At 36.9% G+C, this 20,302-nt stretch overlaps 1 protein-coding gene across 3 annotated transcripts in view; it reads right to left on the minus strand.

Moving 5' to 3' along the window:
- Window positions 1–20,302, minus strand: part of LOC143254038 (tRNA (34-2'-O)-methyltransferase regulator WDR6) — a 66,315-nt gene that overhangs the window by 38,737 nt on the left and 7,276 nt on the right. For 2 of the 3 annotated variants that reach the window (XM_076508774.1, XM_076508787.1), the window contains exons 2-9: window positions 15,609–15,707; window positions 15,015–15,102; window positions 12,250–12,447; window positions 11,639–11,786; window positions 10,892–11,143; window positions 10,308–10,370; window positions 9,637–9,684; window positions 1,961–2,050 (exon numbers count right to left, since the gene is read on the minus strand). In XM_076508774.1, coding sequence (XP_076364889.1) covers window positions 1,961–2,050; window positions 9,637–9,684; window positions 10,308–10,370; window positions 10,892–11,143; window positions 11,639–11,786; window positions 12,250–12,447; window positions 15,015–15,102; window positions 15,609–15,707 — 986 coding nt within the window. Of the gene's footprint in view, window positions 1–1,960; window positions 2,051–9,636; window positions 9,685–10,307; window positions 10,371–10,891; window positions 11,144–11,638; window positions 11,787–12,249; window positions 12,448–15,014; window positions 15,119–15,608; window positions 15,708–20,302 lie in introns of those variants that run through there. The other variant, XM_076508783.1, reaches the window with a different exon arrangement.

Consider the following 20,302-nt stretch of genomic DNA (forward strand, 5'->3'; position numbering starts at 1 on the left):
CACAAACAATATTAATAGTTAGTAGTAACAAAACTACAATGACATTAAAGGGGTGCAAAATGGTTGTGTGATTGATCAATTCGACCAAGCCCCATATAGTAGGTCCTTATTATTAGACTTATATCAAATTAATCAGTTAGTTCTCACACTGATTTAAATATTAATGTTTACACAATTGTAAAGATATTGTAATGCTGGATGTCTAACTATTTGAAAACAAAACGAACACTATTAAACTAAAATTAAATGAGCTTACTTATTTTGTAATTACTGTGTTTGTTTTTACGATATGATTTAAAGAAGGTATGTTATTGTAAAGGTTTATGCTCATCCAATTTACATATGCAAGTAACAAGTAAGATTTTAATTTGCAATTTTGACACTACGCAGAATTACATACAGTGGAGCACCATTAAGCAGCGGACCAGTAAACCGCGAAATCGCTTAAGCCGCTGAAGCAAGTCTTGTGAGCGAGGATTATCGCAGCTCACCCCTAATTTAAGAACGTGTAAAAATGCGGCTTACAAATTTAATCCTGGCTTTATAACTTCAAGGGGATATTTAAAAAGCATGTGCTTTAATTTGGGAAATAAATAAAATATATTACAATAGAAATCGACCGTTAATCTACCTTATCCGCTCTCTATGTCAGCTTTATGGAGGCCACCATTGTTACCGAATCACACCTCTCCATACATTAAAGTTAATCCGCGGTAAATCCGTGAAAAAAGTGATCAATAATTAAAGTATTATTTTTAATTTGATAATCCGATATAATGATCATGCAATGGCCCGGATGTGGCTCCTCGGAGGAGCTTTTGGCGATTTCGGCTTTTCAGTCACAAAGGTTTAAGCCGCGGACCACTTAAGCCGCGGTTAAGCAGGTTGACCCCCCCCCCCAAATACCGCGGCTTAATGCTTCTGGTACGCTTCTTTTTTAATGTCCTCCAGCTCCTTCGTCGCATTTCCCTTAATCTCGGGAATCGTCTCAAATCTTCTTCCTTTCAAGGGTCTTTTGAGTTTGGGGAACAAGAAAATATCGCAAAGAGCAAGGTCAGATGAGTAGGGGGGGTGGGGAAGAACAGTGACCGAGTGTTTGGCCAAAAACTCACGAGTTCTGAGGGCTGAATTTCGCAGCAACACAGTGCATCTTCAAAAATCTCGTTACAAGATCCAACTGATATCCCACACTCTTCAGCAAGCTCCTTGACAGTCAGACGTTGATTTGCTCGCACCAGGGTGTTGATTTTGTCGACGTGTGGGTCGTCAGTTGACGTGGAAGGACATCCAGGATGCTCATCATCTTCAATGGACTGTCGACCATCCTTAAAACGTTCATGCCACTTGAAACGTGCCGTACGCTTCATAGCAACATCACCGTAAGCCGTGTTAAGCATAGCAAAAGTTTCAGTCGCAGATTTTCCAAGTTTAACACAAAATTTCACAGCAAGTCGTTGCTCCTTCAGGTCATTCATTCTGAAATCCGCCAAACGAAAAAATCGCACTTCACTTAAAACTGCGTAGCTAATACACAAATGAAGATATCTGCAATCGGGATATGGCGTCGTAATCAGCTGATCTGTGCAAACCTAGCGACACCAAGCGGATTCCCCTGGAACCAACTGGAGCCGCGTAATTCAAACAGTCCGCGTATTTTTTGAACAGACCTCGTATACACTGGAGCAACTAATTATGCAGGAACACACGTTGGGGTAACTAGTAAACTAGTGATGTCGAGAAAACCCACTTGTAGAGAAATATATATGCAAAACCGGCTCATTTGGGTTGAGAACCTGACGATGACCGAAGAAGGTCGAAACGTTGTTCGCTCTTCTATGTAAAATATTTTCTCAACCCAAACGAGCCGTTTTTGCATATATATTTAACTAGTAAACTGTGTTTTCTAAAGTAAATTACAAAAACAATTTAGAAATTATTTCTAACTAAGCTGTATACTTACCTGAGGTAACTTTACAGAAGTTACTTGTAATGAAGACAGAAGCTCATTGAGATACCACACAGTCACCCCAGAATCATTACCACCTGTTACCTTGACAAAAAAAAAAAAAAAACTGATATCACATTCAGCTATTCACACAGAGCAATCTCAGAAATATTAACAGAAATATATTTTCAGTATAAGAAAACTATTACTTCTGATATGGTTCATTATTTCCATTCACATAACTAGTCAGAATTCCACATTGAACAGGTGAAAGGACTGTTGCAAGAGAAAACAAAGAAGCATTCCTTGAAAGTACCTAAAAAACACTCTAAACAAGTAGTTCTTCACATTTGAAAGTCATACATAGGAGACCACAACAGTAATGTACCAGGTATACTCTTCACCCAGTGTGGAAAGAGCTGTCACAGACAAAAGCAGAAGATGGGAGGAGCACATCCAACCAGGAAAAAATAATGATTTGACAGGGATATGAACCACTATATATCAGAATCTAAAGCTCATAGAATACATGAATGCAGGTAAGAGTAATAGGATTTGCCTCAAGGTGTAAAGTAGCTTGGTTGCAACATATCGTACACAGTATGTCAACTTCATCCAAAATCCAGCAGCTGGGAATCGACATCTGTGAAGGGATAGGATAAGGATCATACTGTTGGTAAGTCAACTACAAACTAAACCCCAACCACTGGGAATCAACATCTATGTGGGAGTAGGAAAAAAGGATCAACCCAGCAGTAAACAACTACAACCTAAAACCAAGCCAACTGGTAGGAGTAAGAAAAGAGGATTATACTGTCTTCACCTAAAGTTCAGAAAAACAAAGGGAATCTCATGAGACATGTGGAAACAATCTAATAAATTATTTGACCAAATGAAAGGGTGAAATACAATATTAAAACATCCCCTGAGATGAAGCATCAGACATGAGGACATCTTATCATTTACCCCAGTAGAATACCACCACAATACTCTCAATGGCATGAAGACAGAGGATATGAAAGGCCAGAGAGGCAGATTGTAAGTGAAGAAGCCACAGAAACCACAGCTGTGCTGGCCACTAAGGAACAAGCAGAAGGACTTAACACAGAGGGGTGCTGATTGTAAAACTTACCCTGGGAAGAAGATGGATGGGAAGATAAATATCTAGGTATTTATTCCTCAAATCCTGACTAAGTGCATCAACAGCCAGAGGATTGGTTGGTTGGTTTGGTGTTTTACGGCTCAAAGCAAGTAGGATATCTGCACTGAACATCCAGTAAAAAGTTAAAATTAAAATAAATTATTAAAATTCATAAAAGGAAATTAAGGTAAAACAAAGTTTAAGTTTTGAATTAAAACCATAAATAGCATTAAATCCAATTTTTACATCTAGTCTACAGCAGTAAGAGAAAAACTATAATATTAAAAGCTGTAAAGTACTTTCTGTAGCATAACTGTAATTATCATAACTTGCTAGGATGACAAATGGGAAAGTTAAAAAATCAGCATTAGTCACCTGAAGTTGGCCTTTCTGGTTCTGGTTTTGAATTGTTTGATGTTATGTCCATTTTCAAAAAGTAATAAAAGTTTTAAAAGACTTGTAGCAAAATTTTAACTATTATAACTCACCAGGATGATTAACAGGTAATTAGTTCAAACACCAGCATCAGTCACCTGAAGTTGGCCTTTTCAATACTGGTTTCAAGTTATTTGATATTACAGCCATTTTCTAATTTCAAATCGAACTAGATGTACTTTGATTCTTAAAAGGGAATCATATTAAAAAAGGTCTAATGTATAAAACTTAAATAGCATTAGAAAGATTAATAGCCTTTAAAAAAACTAAAAACATTTCTAAGGTTGACAGTGTCACCATCACCAATAACACTGTCTAATGTTATGGACAAACCTTGGGACCAAACACTTAAAATGGTGCCTTCGTTGACAGTCATAACAATGGAAAAAGAGTAAAACGTGGCTCATTGTGACAAGAGTGATACACAAACAATACAGTCCCAGATAAAAGAAAACAATGAGATAAAAAACTGTGACTAATGTGTAGTCCAGTTAGAACAACTTTCTCTTTCTGATCCTTACAGAAGCAAGACGGCCAAAGTCCAATAGAGCGGTTATTTGGAAGAGCTTGTTTTCACTTTGCTCACTCCAAGTCGACTGCCAACTGGCACAGAACCAAGACTTGAATATAGGACCGTAGTCCATGTATAGAACAGGCACAGCAGTGATAGTGCCAGAGCAAACAGATTTAGCTGCAGTGTCGGCGAGCCCGTTCCTGCAAATATCAACATGGTCTGGTATCCAGAAAAACTTGATAGAAGTAGATGTTAAGGGAAAATGGGCCACTCAGTTTTGAATATTGGCAAGAACAGGGTGAGAACTAATGTGAAGCGATTTCAGGGCCAGTAGAGACCTAAGCAAGTCAATTTGTATACTGCTTAGCTTCTATGTGATCCAGGGCATGAGAATGGGCATACAGTTCAGCAGTGAACAAAGAACCTGAAGATAGGATTCTGCACGCAACCACCAAACCACAACAAACAATGGTAGAGCCCACAGAGTCACCTGATTTTGAACCATCTGTATAAATAGGAATGAATGGAAGGATGGTTCAAAAGATGTTCAGTAATAAACAGACAGTATTTCCAATCAGGAATGTAATACTTTTCTAAGATGACTTAAAGATAAGTCACATTTGGGGACTGTAATAAGCCATGGTGGGATGGGCTAACCAGTGAATACAGCAATGTTATCCAACGACAGACCCAATTCATCCAACTGCACCTGGATACAAAGGCCAAAAGGAGCAATGGCAGATCATCTCTTCTGAAAAACCATGGCCCACTGAGGAAGGAAAACACAACCCCAGGTGGGATGCTTTCATGAGGAACTGAATTTCAAAGCATACAGTAAAGACAGTTGCAAACAGCAGAAATGCAAAGGAGGTTCACGAGACTCTCTGTACAAGTTCCGAGATGGGGAAGTGTGGAAAGCCCCAGTGCAGAACTGAAGTCCCTGATGATGAATGGGGTCCAGCATCTCCAAGGCAAAGAGAATGGCAGAGCCACAAATCAGTGATCCATAGTCTAGTTTCGATTGAATAAGAGCATCATATATCTTTAGCACAGAATATCGATCTGCTCAACAAGTGGTGGAAGAGAGGACACAGAGGATGTTCAGTGTTCTTGTACATTTGAACTGTAGCTCCTTGAAGTGTGGTATAAATGTCAGTTTAAGGTCAAAGATAAGCCCCAAGAACTTTGTCTCAGGGACCACAGGCAGCACAACTTCACCAATACAGAGTTCAGGATCAAGATGAATACCCTGTTGGTGGCAAAAGGGCATGCAAACGGTTTTAGAGAGAGAGAAGATAAAACCAATTGCTGTTGTCCATTTCAGTAAACAATTAAGGGCAGTCTGTAGCTCGAATCATGTGGTCCATGGTGGAGCACTGTTATCACAATCCCACACTGGGTGGGCAAGATGAGGTTGTTTGAATCGAAAAACCAAACAAGAGGAGCATTAACCGTCCTCTCTAAGGTCTTACAGAGATAACTCATCAAAGAAACTGGATGGCATTAGAGAAGCAGTTTAGCTTAGAGAAAGGTAGAACAACAGCCTGGTGCCAGGCATCAGAAAAAACATTCTCCTGCCAGATCCAGTTAAAAATAATCAGAAGAATAGCAAGAGAAGCAGGAGACAGATGGTGCAGCATTTCATAGTGTACATCACCACGTCTGACCAATGTACTGCCAAACCAATGAAGGGCTAGTTTGAGTTCCACCAGTGTAAAGGGGCGATTATAGTCAAAGAGACAATCAGCTCAAAAGGAAACAGGTGATCGCTCTGCTCGAGTCTTAATGGCTAAGAAGGTAGAGGATGAAGCAGAAATACTAGATACCTGGCAAAAGCTTTCACTTAGAGTGTTGGCAATGCTCCAGGTATCAGCTACTTCCTGACCATCAGAGAGCAAGATCAAGAATGACCTTTCAAACCTTGTCCCATATAACTTTGGAACTGGTGGTAGAAGATACGCTGGTTGTGAACTTAATCCAAGAGACTTCTAGCTTTGATGTCTTACCCACCGAGCATGTGCACGGCCTGCAGAAAAAAGATGCGATAAGTTGCTAGAGTGTGGGATACCTACGAAAAGTCTCCCAAGGCTGTTTTTGAGTGTTCCATGCTATGCGGCAGGCAGGATTCCACCACAAACGAGGATATAGTAGAAAATATGTTGGGGTTTTAGGAATACTTTAAGCAGCTGCCTGTATAATACAGTCAGTCACTGCTGGCACACAATTTTCTATTGATGGCTTACAGATGATGGCAGGATCAAGTCCTACACAAGCAGTGAAAGAGGGCCAGTTTGCTTGATCCAGCTTCTACTGGGGCATGCTGGTTGGGTGGGATTGACCACGGCCAGTCTCTCTCAAAATTACAGGAAAATGATCACTGCCTCATAGGTTATTGTCAACCCTCCATGAAAAGTGGGAGAATAGTGAAGAGGAGCTAGTTGAGAGATTGATAGCAGTAAAAGACTGACTAAGTGCATGAAAATAAGTATAAGAACCACTACTGAAAGAGAAAGGTTTTAATCGGAGAACACATGCTGTATCGAGCAACCCCTCCCATCATTATCAGCACTTCCCCAGAGTGGATGATGCCCATTAAAGTCCCCAATAATTAAAAAGGGAGATGGCAACTGTTCAGTGAAAGCATCAAGGTCTGATTGATCATAGGTCTCTCCCAGTGACAGGTAGAGAGAAAAAACAGTGATGGTACAACCCAAGGAAATACAGATGGCTACAGCCTCCAAGGGTGTTTCGAGTGGCAAAGACAGGGTGGGCACATGCTGATGAACCAACAGTGCCACCTCTCCTCGCACTCAATCACACAGCCTGCCATTTCTGTATGAAGAAAACTCTGAAAGATAACTGTATCAGCAGGTTTCAGAAATGTTTCCTGTAGAGAGAGACATACAGGATGGTAGGAAGCAATCAGTGCTTTGATGTCATCCAGATTAGAACGTAAACCTCGACAGTTCCATTTTATCAAGGTGGCCATTTTTATTTATGTGTAAGCGAATTGGGTGGAGAAACCTTCTGTTTACAACCACGTCTTTTTCCCTTACTGTCCTTATTAAGGGGAGGCCTGTCCACCTCCATGAATCCTGCCCTGGGTCGGTTGGGCAGATCTTTGTTGTTGGAAGGGGATTCCAGTGACTGAGGATGCAAATGCATGATTGTTTTGCATCTTGGGGTAGGAGAAAAAGATGTATCCGAAGAAATGCCTGTATTTGAAACCAAAGGATGTGAATCTTGGGGTTTGTTGAAATGTATGAGAGGAACAGGGATGGGTGTAGAAGTTGATACATCAACTTTTTTTTAACCATGGAGGTCAAAGGGTTTTTCATTTGTTTGGAGAACAATTCCCTTTTAGGCACAGAAAGATCTGTCTGCACTCCCACTGTAGTTGTGGAAGGAAGTGCAGCAGCATATGTCCAAGATGAAGTGGTGAACAGCAATTTCTGAGCCTCAGGATATATAATGTTGAGAGTCATTTTTAAATGCTGCACCTCTGTTTTCCACCAACTATATAGGGCAAGAACAAAAGTAGAAATGGTGAGAACCATTGCAATTGATACTATGTGGGTCCATTTCACACTCATAGGCATCGTGATCCTTGCCACCACAACGAGCACATGTCAGAGAACCACGACATGATGTCTTTGAGTAACCAAACCTCTGAGACTGGAAACATTGGAGAGGGTTTGGAATATACAGCCGTACCTGCAATTTAGATAACCTGCCTTGATGGTGGCAGGTGCATGTGGTGATGTAAATATCAAAACAAGGATATTTGTCAGCAGTGTAATCCCATCTTTACAAGTGGAGATGCTTCTCACTGCAGAAATTCCTTAAGTGGAGAAATCAGCGAGAATCACTGACTCGGGGACGTTCTTCAAATCCCTCTCAACAATAACTCCTCGTGATGAATTCAAAGTAGCATGAGGTGTAACCTCAATTGGTATATCCCCAATTGCCTTTGAATTCAAGAGGAGTTCACTGTGTTGGGATGTGGATGTTTCAACCAATGTCTCCAGATTGAAGCTTCTCTACCAATTTTGGAGAGCAGGCAAGTCCATTCAGTCCCTTCCGAATAAAAAAGGGGGACATTTGCCCTAAAGGTTTTTCTGAAAGAGAATGTAGGATGAGAAAATGAAGTACAACTGGTTGTACAGATGTTGAAGATTGCTGATCAGAGTCTTCAAGATGTGGTCATTTACTTATTGACTGTTTTTCACTATTTTATTTAAATTTTTATTTGGAAGATCCATAGGAAAAAAGAAAACTTCGGTGCCCACTGACCCCACCCACCATGGAGCCTTACGAGGGGACGCACTACAATGTCAAGCAATGACACTGCAGCAGCGCCAGGGTTTCGTGAGCACTATACCCAAACACCACCATCAGATACAATGTCCACAACACCTGTTGAGAATTTCCAACACTGGTACTTGGTTGACCCTAGTCCAAGTGGACCAGCCAATTGACCCAAGGGGGGCCACCCAAAGGCTGCCCATCTATAGGAACTCAAGACTAAAGTGGTATGTTAAGGGTTGGACCCCTCAACCACCAGGATCCTCTCCTCCCCTTCATGGGTCGCTACGCATAGCAAACACGTGGGTGGATGTTTAGATCCCAGAGGAGGTAACCTGAAAGAACAGAACCTTCCATGGGAGGTTCCCTCACCACATACAGGAATCCACACCAAGGGGTTTTGCGAGTGGAGATACACCTCACTGCAGAAACTCCTTGGGTGGAGAAACCAGCAAGAATCTCTGATTCAGGGATGTTCTTCAAACCCCTCTCAACAATAACTCATTGTGATGAATTCAAAGTAGCATGAGGTGTAACCTCAATAGGTATATCCCCAATCGTCTTTGAATGCAAGAGGAGTTCACTGTGTTGAGATGTGGATGTTTCCAACAATATGTCATCAGAGTGAAACTTTTTGACTGACCTTGAAGAGCCAGCAAAATCCTCTAATCCTTTCTGAATGAAAAAGGGAGACATCACATCTGCCTTAAAGGTTTGTTTGAAAGAGAATGTAGTGTAAGAAAATGAGGTACAGCTGTTACACATGTTGAAGATTGCTGCTCAGAATTTTCAAGATGTGGTCATTTATCTATGGACTGTTTTTTCACTATTTTATTTAAGTTTTTATTTGGAAAATCCATAAGAAAAAAGGAATATTTCGTTGCACACTTACTTCACCTACCATGGAGCCCTACAAGGGGACACAGTGCAATGCCAAACAAGGACATTACAGCAATGCCAACGTTTCATGAGTACCCAAACAGCAGCATCAGATACAATGTCCACAACACTTGTGGACCAGGTGATTGACCCTAGAGGGGCCACCCCAAGGCTGCCCGTCTACAAGAATTCAAGGCCAAAGTGGTGTGTTAGGGTTGAATTATTTGCTTGTAAGGTGTGTTTGAGATGAAGGTTTGTGACATGTGAAAAAAAATTAATGAATGAGAACAAAATGAGCAGAAGTAATGTACCCTATCAGAAACTGACACCAGCCTGCTTTTATTTCATTTACTTATTCAGTTGTTATTATCATCAATCATAATGGTACAGCATTGTATTTACCACCGAGTTACTTACAGCTAATGTCTCCTCCTTATTCACTGAAAGGCTCCAAACACTTCCTCCCTAAATTATAGAGAAAATACGAAGTCACTTCATTCTACACAAAAAATTAACAGAAAATATGTAACATGCTTATGGTCTTAATCTGGTAAATATTCAAGCAAAGAAACATAATCAAGATGTCCCCCTACTTGAATAGTAAAATACACAACCAGAAGTAGCCTTTATATGGTGGGATAGTACTACACAGAACACCACATTTTCCTTTGATTGTAAAAATTAAAGGTGCTTTTTGCTAAATGAGATGAAGTATGCCATTAAAATTTAAATAAAAAACAAATGTATAGGAATCTATGATTAAGGCATATCAGATGGTCAAGTTATATTTCACAAGGTTGATGTCCATGTCTCTCAAGAAAGTTATTGTATTTGCACATCACCAGTAAGTTATAAACAGTAAAACCATCAACCACTAATATCATATTAACAGAAAACAATATAAACATTTAAAATTAAGCAAATAAAAAATTAAATGGCTAATGTATTTGACCTTGTTTCAACATGGATAATCTTTACTTTGCATTAGTATTTATTAGGTATGAGGCAAACAAATATTCAAAAAAGTGACAGCGAAAAAAGTTCAATTATTATACAAAATGCACACCTGAAAATAACAAATTACTTACATTGTGACACTTATCTTTTCTGAGTAGATTTCCTGACAAATCCCATATACAAAGGGATGAGTCCTAAAACAAAACCAAAACCACTGATTCAAGGAAAAATACTTATTAAACAATAATGTTTAGATTAGGTAAGAAATACAGCAATAGAATCAGATATAAACCTCTTTTAAACAGGCATTAGTAATGCTTGTATTATCATATGTTTTGTGCAGCTAGTGTGAAATTGCTTAAACTTTTGTTGAACATGTAAAAACATGAAAGGCTACATTTAACTTTTGTTTCTGATCTCCATTGTTTTTCAAACCAAATCGGTAACTTTGATAGACTAAATTATAATTTTATTTGTTCTTGATATGTATATTGGGGAATATAAAATTGGCATGGAGAAAAACACTAACATAAACCATAAAATTCTAGCTACCCAAGAAATATGCCTGGTAAATAATTATGAGTTATTAAACTCAAATACAAATCTCTCTGATAGTCAGGAAATAAACTGTTTTCCTAAATGTCTGAATTATGACTCATGATTAAGTTTGACTCACAATCTAGAAAAGTAACCAAACATAACTTAACTTCCTTACCTCCCCCACACTGATAATGTAACTTGTCAAAATACAAGCAGTCCAAACACGTGCCTGATGTGCACAAAGTGTGTGCAAGAGCAAAAATTTTCCTGATCTCCACTGACTGAGACTGAACTCATTCTGTGTTGAATCTATGTTACCACTGGGTGATCCTGACAATATAAAACTCCACAGTCGTATGCTCCTGTCATCAGATACAGAACACAACAAATGTTTCTTCTGGTTGTAATGAATGGAGAATATCACACCCTAAAATAGAGAAATCATCAATGATTAAAAGCTGTTTTACTGATATAACAGTGTAATTGATTTAACACTTTTAAAAAATCATTAATGGCATCACGACTTTTTTTGTTTTCTATCAGTGACTTTGGAAGACCTGTAAATTTATAAAACAAATCTGATTAATAAATCAAAATATCTTATACTTGGGCAAGAATTATAATACATAATAACTTTTCAATAATTTATTATCACTGAAACTTAAAGATTTGAGTGTAGACTTTGTGTGTGTGTGTGTGTGTGTGTGTGTGTGTGTGTGTGTGTAGTTTTACAAATGAGTGTTTATACATTATTCTCTATGTTTTACTTTCAATATTTATTTTCACTTTACTTGTTCAGTTTATATCCCTTATTTGGATTCGATAATTTTGGATGCAGGTTTTTATTGTTCTCAATTAATGTTTATTAACTTACTTCAACTAAAAATTTGTCTGCTAAAAGTCTTTGAAACTTGCAAGTTACCTGATGGCCAGTAAGGCGATGAAAGGGACTAATCCTTTTATTTTCATTTAAAGTTCCACTAGGAGGCCACAGAACCACTTCTTTAAACACAGTGCCACTGGCTAACATTAACTTTCCCCAAACATTTCCCAAAAATGATGCAGAATATCTACAAAGTTAAGGAATTAAGGCAAACTAAACATCTAACAACATGTAATATAATATTGAGTGCACTTACTCAACAAAGTAATGTGTATCAAAGACAAGATAGCCATAAATATAATACATACTCATCTTAATCAAAATGTAATGTTCATGTAAAGATATAACCTCCTACAATGGTTCAATAACATAACATACAAATACTATTCAGCAAACCTTCAAAATGTGATATCATTTCTTAAATATTAACCAAATTATTTTAATAAGAGACATTACCAAATCCATGCTGGATAACATTCTGATTGATAATTTCAACAAAAAGTAGAATTCTTATGCAATAAATTAAAGTTTTCAAGCTCTTACAAAAGCATTGAAAATCACTTCAGAAAAATTGCAAAATTTCTTCGAATTTATATTACCATTTTTTTACTGTCAAATAGCAAACACAATTACAAAAAAAAAAAGGATACAAAATACATTTGACTTCACATTCAATTTTATGTTGTATTATGCTCTCTCTCCAGTTCCACAGAAGGACTGTGTTGTGAGCTAATGCAATGGCTAAAAGTCTTTGTTCTTCATTGGGACTATCAATATTTTTGTTTCTCAACCAACATACATCCAAAATCCAATCTTCAAACTTTTGCTGTCCCTGTATTATTTCTAGGCTGAAGAAAGCAAAGAAACAAAAAAAATTACACTTGCTCTGATAATAAAGTTTCTAGCACATAGTTACTAATTTATGAGCTTTATAAAATACATGGCTATTTATTTATAATTTATACATATGTTAATAAATGTCTTTCTGAGAAACACTAGACTAACTTCTATTTAAAAAAAGCAGTAAAAATGTATTATTCTGCTGAGTATTTTAAAATAGTCATAAAAACAACTAATATAATACCAATATTCTTACTACAAAAAAAGATTTTACTATCTCTTACATTGCAAAATATTTGAAAACAGCATTATGTTTTAAAATGCTATTCCCTTCAAGTTATTCTTGTTTTTATAAATTGATCAAATCATGTTTTATTAAAGTTATGGACAAGAAAGTTCTCAATGAACTCTTAGGTTAAATGTCTAAAAATCTGAACATCTATGTCAGAATATAATTTTTATTTTGTTGTAACTAAAACTTCAGTTTTCAAGAGAGTAAAAATACCTTTTACTGAAAAAAAATTCTTCAAAATTATCTTTTCAAATCATTATCTTGTAAAAGTAATATTAATGTCAAATTATTTTGATAACATACAAAGTTTGTGATGATCTCATCCTGTAGTATGAAGACAAGGTTGTCAAAAATATTCTCAACTGGCTTGATAAAGATAAATTGTGTTCTCCCAGAAACTGTTTACTAGCACATAAAAATAAGTTCTAAAGGACAATGCATTAAACCTGGACAAGTGACATTCACATGTTGAGTGGACAAGCAGACAATCACTATACTGAAGACACCTACATATAATAACTCATTTTACACATTAAGCTTGCACACCAATAGATTGAAATCTACATGGTAATAGACGCATAAACAATATAATGAAAAACTTTATCTCTGCATTTAAGTATTTATATTCTGCTGCTCAGCCTTTTTTCTTGTCGCATATTCACAGTAATTAACATCACAAACTAGCTGCCAATAACAAAAGATTTACCTGAAATGCCATTCTTTACACATCTCAAATCTTCAAGATGTAATGGTTAAATTAAAAAAGATGTGGTGATAGGTGTACATGACTATTTCCATTTAAGTTTAACACAAGAGTTATGACTTGTGATATTTATATGACATCAGTGTTAAATTTAATAATCTTTAGAAGAGAGTTTATACTAGATTTATTTACATAACTGTTTATAAGTCATAAGCTGTATAGTTCAATTATTGTGAATTGGTAATTGTTGTATTATTGCATCATGTTACTAGAACCCTCTAGAGTTTTGTAGTTGTTTTAAATGAGTATTACTACATCATAATATAGTGCAGTGTGTGTTGAACATTCTAAGCCTCAGCCAGACTATAAACAACTTACAAGTTCAAGTAAGTTAGCTAGATAGATTGATTGATCTAGTGTGTAGTGGCAATTTTAAAGTGAAACTATTACAGGTTCTATTTTAATAACAGAGTAGGGAAGAATAATTTATCTTGACAAATTGTGTTCTAAAGTAACTGAACTAGAGTGTGTGAACATTGATGAAAAAGAAAATTATTTAAAGCTCTGGTTAAACTGTGGTAATCAACAATATAATGAACATTTGAATACACATTGTAAGTCATTTTAAGAAGACTGTATGCTATTTGTATATTTTTCAAACTTATAACAAAAAAGTCACAGATACCTACTGTAATTATTTTGACCTACACATAAAACATAACTTTGGAAAAACCAAAACATCCCTATTCATCCAATACTGTGAGACTGGTGAGCTATATCATACACTGCAGTTCATGCTTATACAAGATGATTGAATAGAAGGTATCCAGGAAACTAGTCAGTTATAGATAGAAGTTATGTGCACTGGCAGATACACCACCATACAGATGGCTGTTTGTGCTAGTAACTACTAAACGTAGTATTCGTACCTCATTGAAACAATTTAGGAAAAGTGTTTTCTAAAAAAGAATGTTTTTCTGAAAAGTACTGCATGAGAAGAGTGTTCAGATTGTGCTCTTTAGTCATATGCAAATCATTTCATCAAAATGATTCAATTTACAGCATTCAAAGTTTTCATAAATTTCACTGATGTAAATTTCAATGGTTTCATATATTAAAAGTTATACTGTTTATTAAAACAATGATTTTTTTCAAGAACTCTAGTTGCTCAGTATCACATTTAAAAATTAAATCAATAAGTATGTAATCAAACTCTCATGTACAGTCCCAGTGAAAGCTGTATTCTTATAGTGTTCTACTATAAAGAATAGTTGTTGCACATACCACAATTATTTTTCTAATTTTCTGAGCCTTGAGTACCCAGAGTCTGAAATGTTTATCAATTTTTGTTTGTGATGCCATTCAATAGACAACACAAGAGTTTTGGTTATATACATAGATACTAACATGCACACTATGTCCATTACAGTAAAATGTAATGTAATAGCATGATAGTATATGTCATGCAATGATTACATGCCAATAAATACCTGCATCTGAAGGAAGAAATAATGCTGTGTAAGTTCCTCTCAAGTTATGATATAGCTAAGTATACAAGAAAAATAAGTAAATGTACAAACCTGTTCTCAGCTGAAAATTTTAAAACTGACAGAAATTTGGATCCATATACTGCCACAAAAGGTAGCTTAATGTCATTGTCACAAGAACCTAAGGTTGGAAAATTCTTATAAAATGAAAAAAATTAAAAACAAAATGAAGAAACGTATTTCTTGAACTTCTTATATAATAAACCCTTAGTCATGTTGATTAATTATAAATATTATGGAAATAATTCCTATATTGTATTGTGTTATTTTTATTCCTTTTTTTAAATTTTAAAATTAACCTGCCTGATCTTGTTGAAAATAAGAATACAGTAAATAATTACTTGCTTTATAATTGATGGTGCACCTATAAAACAGATGAATATCAGATTTAACAATGAAAAAGTATAAAACAAATATAATTTTTGAAACGCACAAATAATATCTATGGTTTGTTTAATAAAACCTGAAACAGACACATAATTAAAATACATAGGAAAACAAAATTACAGAAATCCCACTGAAGACATCCCTCCCAAACAAAAACCAGCAAGAAAAACTTCAAATTCAAGATATGTTTTTTAATATTGCAAATCACTTAGAAACTTATTTTGGGGAAAACATACTTACAATTTTTAATACCATGAATATTTGCAGCTTTGAAAACTTCAAGCTTATAAAAACTCTTCCATGACGTACTTTCATAGACTAAAATGTTTGGACCCTCTCCTGCAGAAAGACCAATAAAGCAAAAGTTATTATTTTCCTACACTAAAAATATATTTCCAATAGGTTCTTACCTCTCTCACATGTATAGTTATTTTCATTCAGTGCTACCCTTTCAATGCAAAATGTTTCTAGATTCCACAAATCTTAAACTCCCATATAACCTACAATCAACATGATGTAACTGCATCTCACATGTAAATCATCATGCAACAATCCTCCACCAAAGGAGTGCAATACATCTTCCTGATGCATATGACTCCCTCTAATCAATTCTATCAAACCAAACTATCACTCTGGGATTAGACAAAATAAAAAGCACTGGATTTCAATGGGGAGGAAAAATGAGAAGTGTGACAGGAGATAAGTAACAATCAGAAATAATGTTTGGTGCAGAACATTACCTCTTCTCACATATATAGCTAGAATCTCACGCTGAATAGGCAGAGGGACTAATGCAAAGCACATAACTGAGTATCATTTGAAAAATGAGAACACCCATCAAGCGTGATTTTCATTGGGAGAGGAACACACATGGAAGACCTTGCCACTTCTGTACCAGGTCCACTCCACATCCTGTATGGAAGTAGATGTTGCATACGTGAGTAAAACATGGGACGGGCACAACCAAAAAGGGATAGAAAACCTGTTGGTTTGGAATGTGAACCACAGTATACTGAAAGTTCAATCCCATTTAAAGACCACCTACAGGCAGAAATGTGAGGAAGGCAAAAATTGATGTTCTCCAAGGTGTAGAGTGGCAAGGGCACAACAGACTATATGCAGCCAATCAACTGCAATCAAAACCAAGCAGTATATGGAAGAGAACCTCTGGTCCACAGTAGGAGGAAGGTCTACAACATCTTCATTTCAAGTTAAGTAGAATGGAAGAATATACTGTGCAACCCAGTCTATAACACTAGCACATACCTCTAACAAATAACACATGTGAATGATGGTAAGAAAAAATGTGCCAATGTGGCAGGTAACATCACACTCAAATTCAGTCAAACTGGCATCCCACTGTGCAACATCAGCTTTAAGCAATAAAAATATCCTGCAGTGAAGCATGAAAGGAAGAAATGTTGCTCAACTCAACATTATCTTCCAGATAAGACAACACAGAAGTTGGAGTGCAATGCCACCCTCTGGGTCCTTCCATTAATAAGTGGAGATCCTGAGGCAAATTGAATGAGGTAAAACAACCAACATGTATGAGAATTTATGTTGATTTGTCCAGTTCTAATCCAAAAACACTCACTGCCTACTGATATCCAGAATGTGGTATGATGACAAATCCCAATGGAAGGGATGAACTACAATGTGACAAATCTACTGCAATAGCAACCTCTGGGTCCCACTGCATGGATGTAGATTTATCCATAAAGTATAAGTAACTTCACTCTCCAAATAGAATTGCACAGAGGTGGAGTGTATTTAGTTGTAGACATAAGCAACATCTATGAGCACAGAAGTCAGAGCACAACACCAGCCTCTGAATTCCACTGTACAGACATGGACTGCAACTGGAAAATATAAGCAAACTCACCATATAGGTAAAGCTGCACAGAAGCTGAGTACATCATTAACTTTCGAAGCCCACAGTATAGAGATGAAGTGCATGATTGGAGGATCCCACATCACCTACACTAGCGGAACACCACTGCCCTACTCTCTACTGAATGGAAGTGAACATATTCAGGAGGACTCCTCCATCCTTCACCATCCCCAGAGGCTCAGAACTAGAAAGTGGCAAGTACCTTTATACTCCACTAGAAGAACAATGAGATGAAAATCTGATAGCAAGTCTGGAGGATTGCAAACATTGAAGACAGTGCAATGAGTGACCACAAACACCCTCTTTTGAAAAGCAGATTATCCATGATTTATTCAATCAAATGAACAGCAGAGATGAGCAGCTATCCTTTTCTGATTTATGCATGCAAGTCCTTGGGTTAGTATGGTTTGGAACAGGCATATTAATAATGCAAATATATTACAAAGTAAAACCTACTATGAATCTTGTAGAACACCCCATCTCAACAGAGTCAGTTATTGGCCATGGACATAAATTGTAGCCATACAGTGCAGATGTGAAATATAAGAAGCATACCTGGCAGGCAATGCTCACCACCAAGCAGGGTTCAAAATTAGTTGGTATAACCCTTGGTAGTGGAAAATATATTGAGAAAAAATAACTTACCTAGTCTCAACTGCACCAAAGTATGAAAGATGGCAACAGCTGGAAGACAGTACCCCAAATAGAAAGAAGCAACTACCTAATGAAGATGGTTGAAGATGAATGTACGAGATGGAAGCCACATGCCTGACTGAAATGTTTCATTCAATGGATAATGACAGAGAGACTCTAAAAAAAAAAAAAGGGAAGGTGCCAGATCAAAGAGTCCACACATGAATACAATAGCTTTGGAAACCTCCAAAGCAAACCAATGGAGAAAAGAGGCCATCCAGAAGTTATGAAGATAAGGGAAGATAGACTAACCTGTGAAAAGAGAGCACCCTTCCTAATAAGATCCCAACATTAACAAAACCATGTGCGAGGGTAGAGGGCTGAAGACAGCAGTGGCATCAAAAGAATCTCAGTTTGCCCCTGAAGAAGAAAGGTTGATTGGTTGATTTAGTATTTTATGGCACAAAGCAGCTAGACTATCTGTGCCAAACATCCAGTAAAAACGTAAAAATAAAGTAAATGTAGTAAAATTCATAAAAGTAAATGAAGGTGAAACAAAACAACATTTAAAAACATAAATAGCATAAAACCAATATTGACATCCAGTCTACAATGTTAAAAAAGAAACTACAGTAAGAGAAGTTGTAAAGGACTTTCTGTAGCATAATGGTAATTATCATAACCTACCAGAAAGACTAACAGGTAAGTACAAGAACCACCGTCAGTTACCTGAAGTTGGCCTTTCCAGTCATGGTTCTGGGTTATGTGTCATTATGGCCATTTTCAAAAGATAAAGTAATAAAAGTTTTAAAAGACATGAAGCAAAACTGTAATAATAACTCAAAAGGATGACTAATGGGTAGTTCAAACAGCAGCATGAGTCACCTGAAATTGGCCTTTCCAGTCCTGGTGTTGAGTTATTTAATGTTATGGCCATTTTCTGCTTTTCAAATCGAAGTAGAGAGATTACAATTCTTAAAAGGGAACCGCATTAAAAAAGGTTTAATGTAAATTTAAAACACTTAAATGACATTAAAAAAATTAATGGCCTTCAAAAAACTAAAAACTTTATCAAGGTGGGCAGTGTCACCATCACCAATAACACTATATAATGTTACGGACAAACTTTGGGACCGAACAGTGTTAAAATGGTGCCTTCATTGAGAGTCATAACGATGGCAAGAAAGTAAAATGTGGCTTATAGTGATGTGAGTGTTACATTGACTACACATTGGTGCATCAGTTCCAGATAAAAGAAAACAATGAGTTAAAAACTGTGACCAATGCATAGTCTAGTTAGAACAACTTCCTTCTTCCAATCCTTATGGAAGCAAGACGGCCAAAGTCCAAGATAGGGTTTTATTTGGAAAAGCTTATTTTTGCATTGCTCACTCCAAGTTGACTGCCAGCTGGCATGGAGCCGAGCCAAGCCAAACCAACGTGAAGCAATTCCAGAGCTAGTAGAGAAATAAGCGAGTTAGTATAAATAGTGCAGTTGAAGTACTGCTTAGTTTCAATATGATCCAGGACAAGAGAAATGGCATACAGTTCAGCAGTGAACACAGAAGCTGTTGAGGGGATTCTGTGTGCAACCACCAAACTGCAACAAACCATGGCAGAGCCCACAGAGTCATCTGATTTGCAACCATCTGTATAAATTGGAATGAAATGATTGTTCGAAAGATGTTCAGTATATAAAAAACGGTACTTCCAATCGGGAGTATCTGCTTTTCTCAGATGACTTAAAGAAAGGTCACATTTGGGGATTGTAATAAGCCAAGATGGGATGGGCTGACCAGTGGATATTGCAATGTTATCCAAGGACAGGCCCAATTCGTCCAATTGTACCTGGATGTGAAGGCCAAAAGAAACAATGGCAGTTCATCTGTTCTGAAAAACTTTGGCCCACTGAGGTAGGAAAACACAATTGCCTTTGAATTCAAGAGGAGTTCACTGTGTTAGGATGTGGATGTTTCAACCAATATGACTCCAGATCAAAACTTCTTTACTGACTTTGGTGAGCCAGCAAGTCTCTCCAGTCCCTTCTGAATAAAAAAGGGGGACATTTGCCCTCAAGATTTATCTGAAAGAGAATGTAGGATGAGAAAATGAGGTACAACTGGAGGTACAGATGTTGACAATTGCTAATCAGAGTCTTCAAGACGTAGTCGTTTACCTATTGACTGTTGTTTCACTATTTTATTTAAATTTTTATTTGGAGGATCCATAGGAAAAAAAGAAAATTTTAGTGCCCACTGACCCCACCCACCATGGAGCCCTACAAGGGGATGCACTACAATGTCAAGCAAGGACAATGCAGCAATGCCAGGATTTTGTGAGCACTATGCCCAAACACCAGCATCAGACACAATGTCCACAACACCCATTGAGAACTTCCAATACTGGT

The sequence above is a fragment of the Tachypleus tridentatus genome, chromosome 1 (genome assembly GCF_004210375.1).
Source record: "Tachypleus tridentatus isolate NWPU-2018 chromosome 1, ASM421037v1, whole genome shotgun sequence".
NCBI lineage: Eukaryota > Metazoa > Arthropoda > Merostomata > Xiphosura > Limulidae > Tachypleus > Tachypleus tridentatus.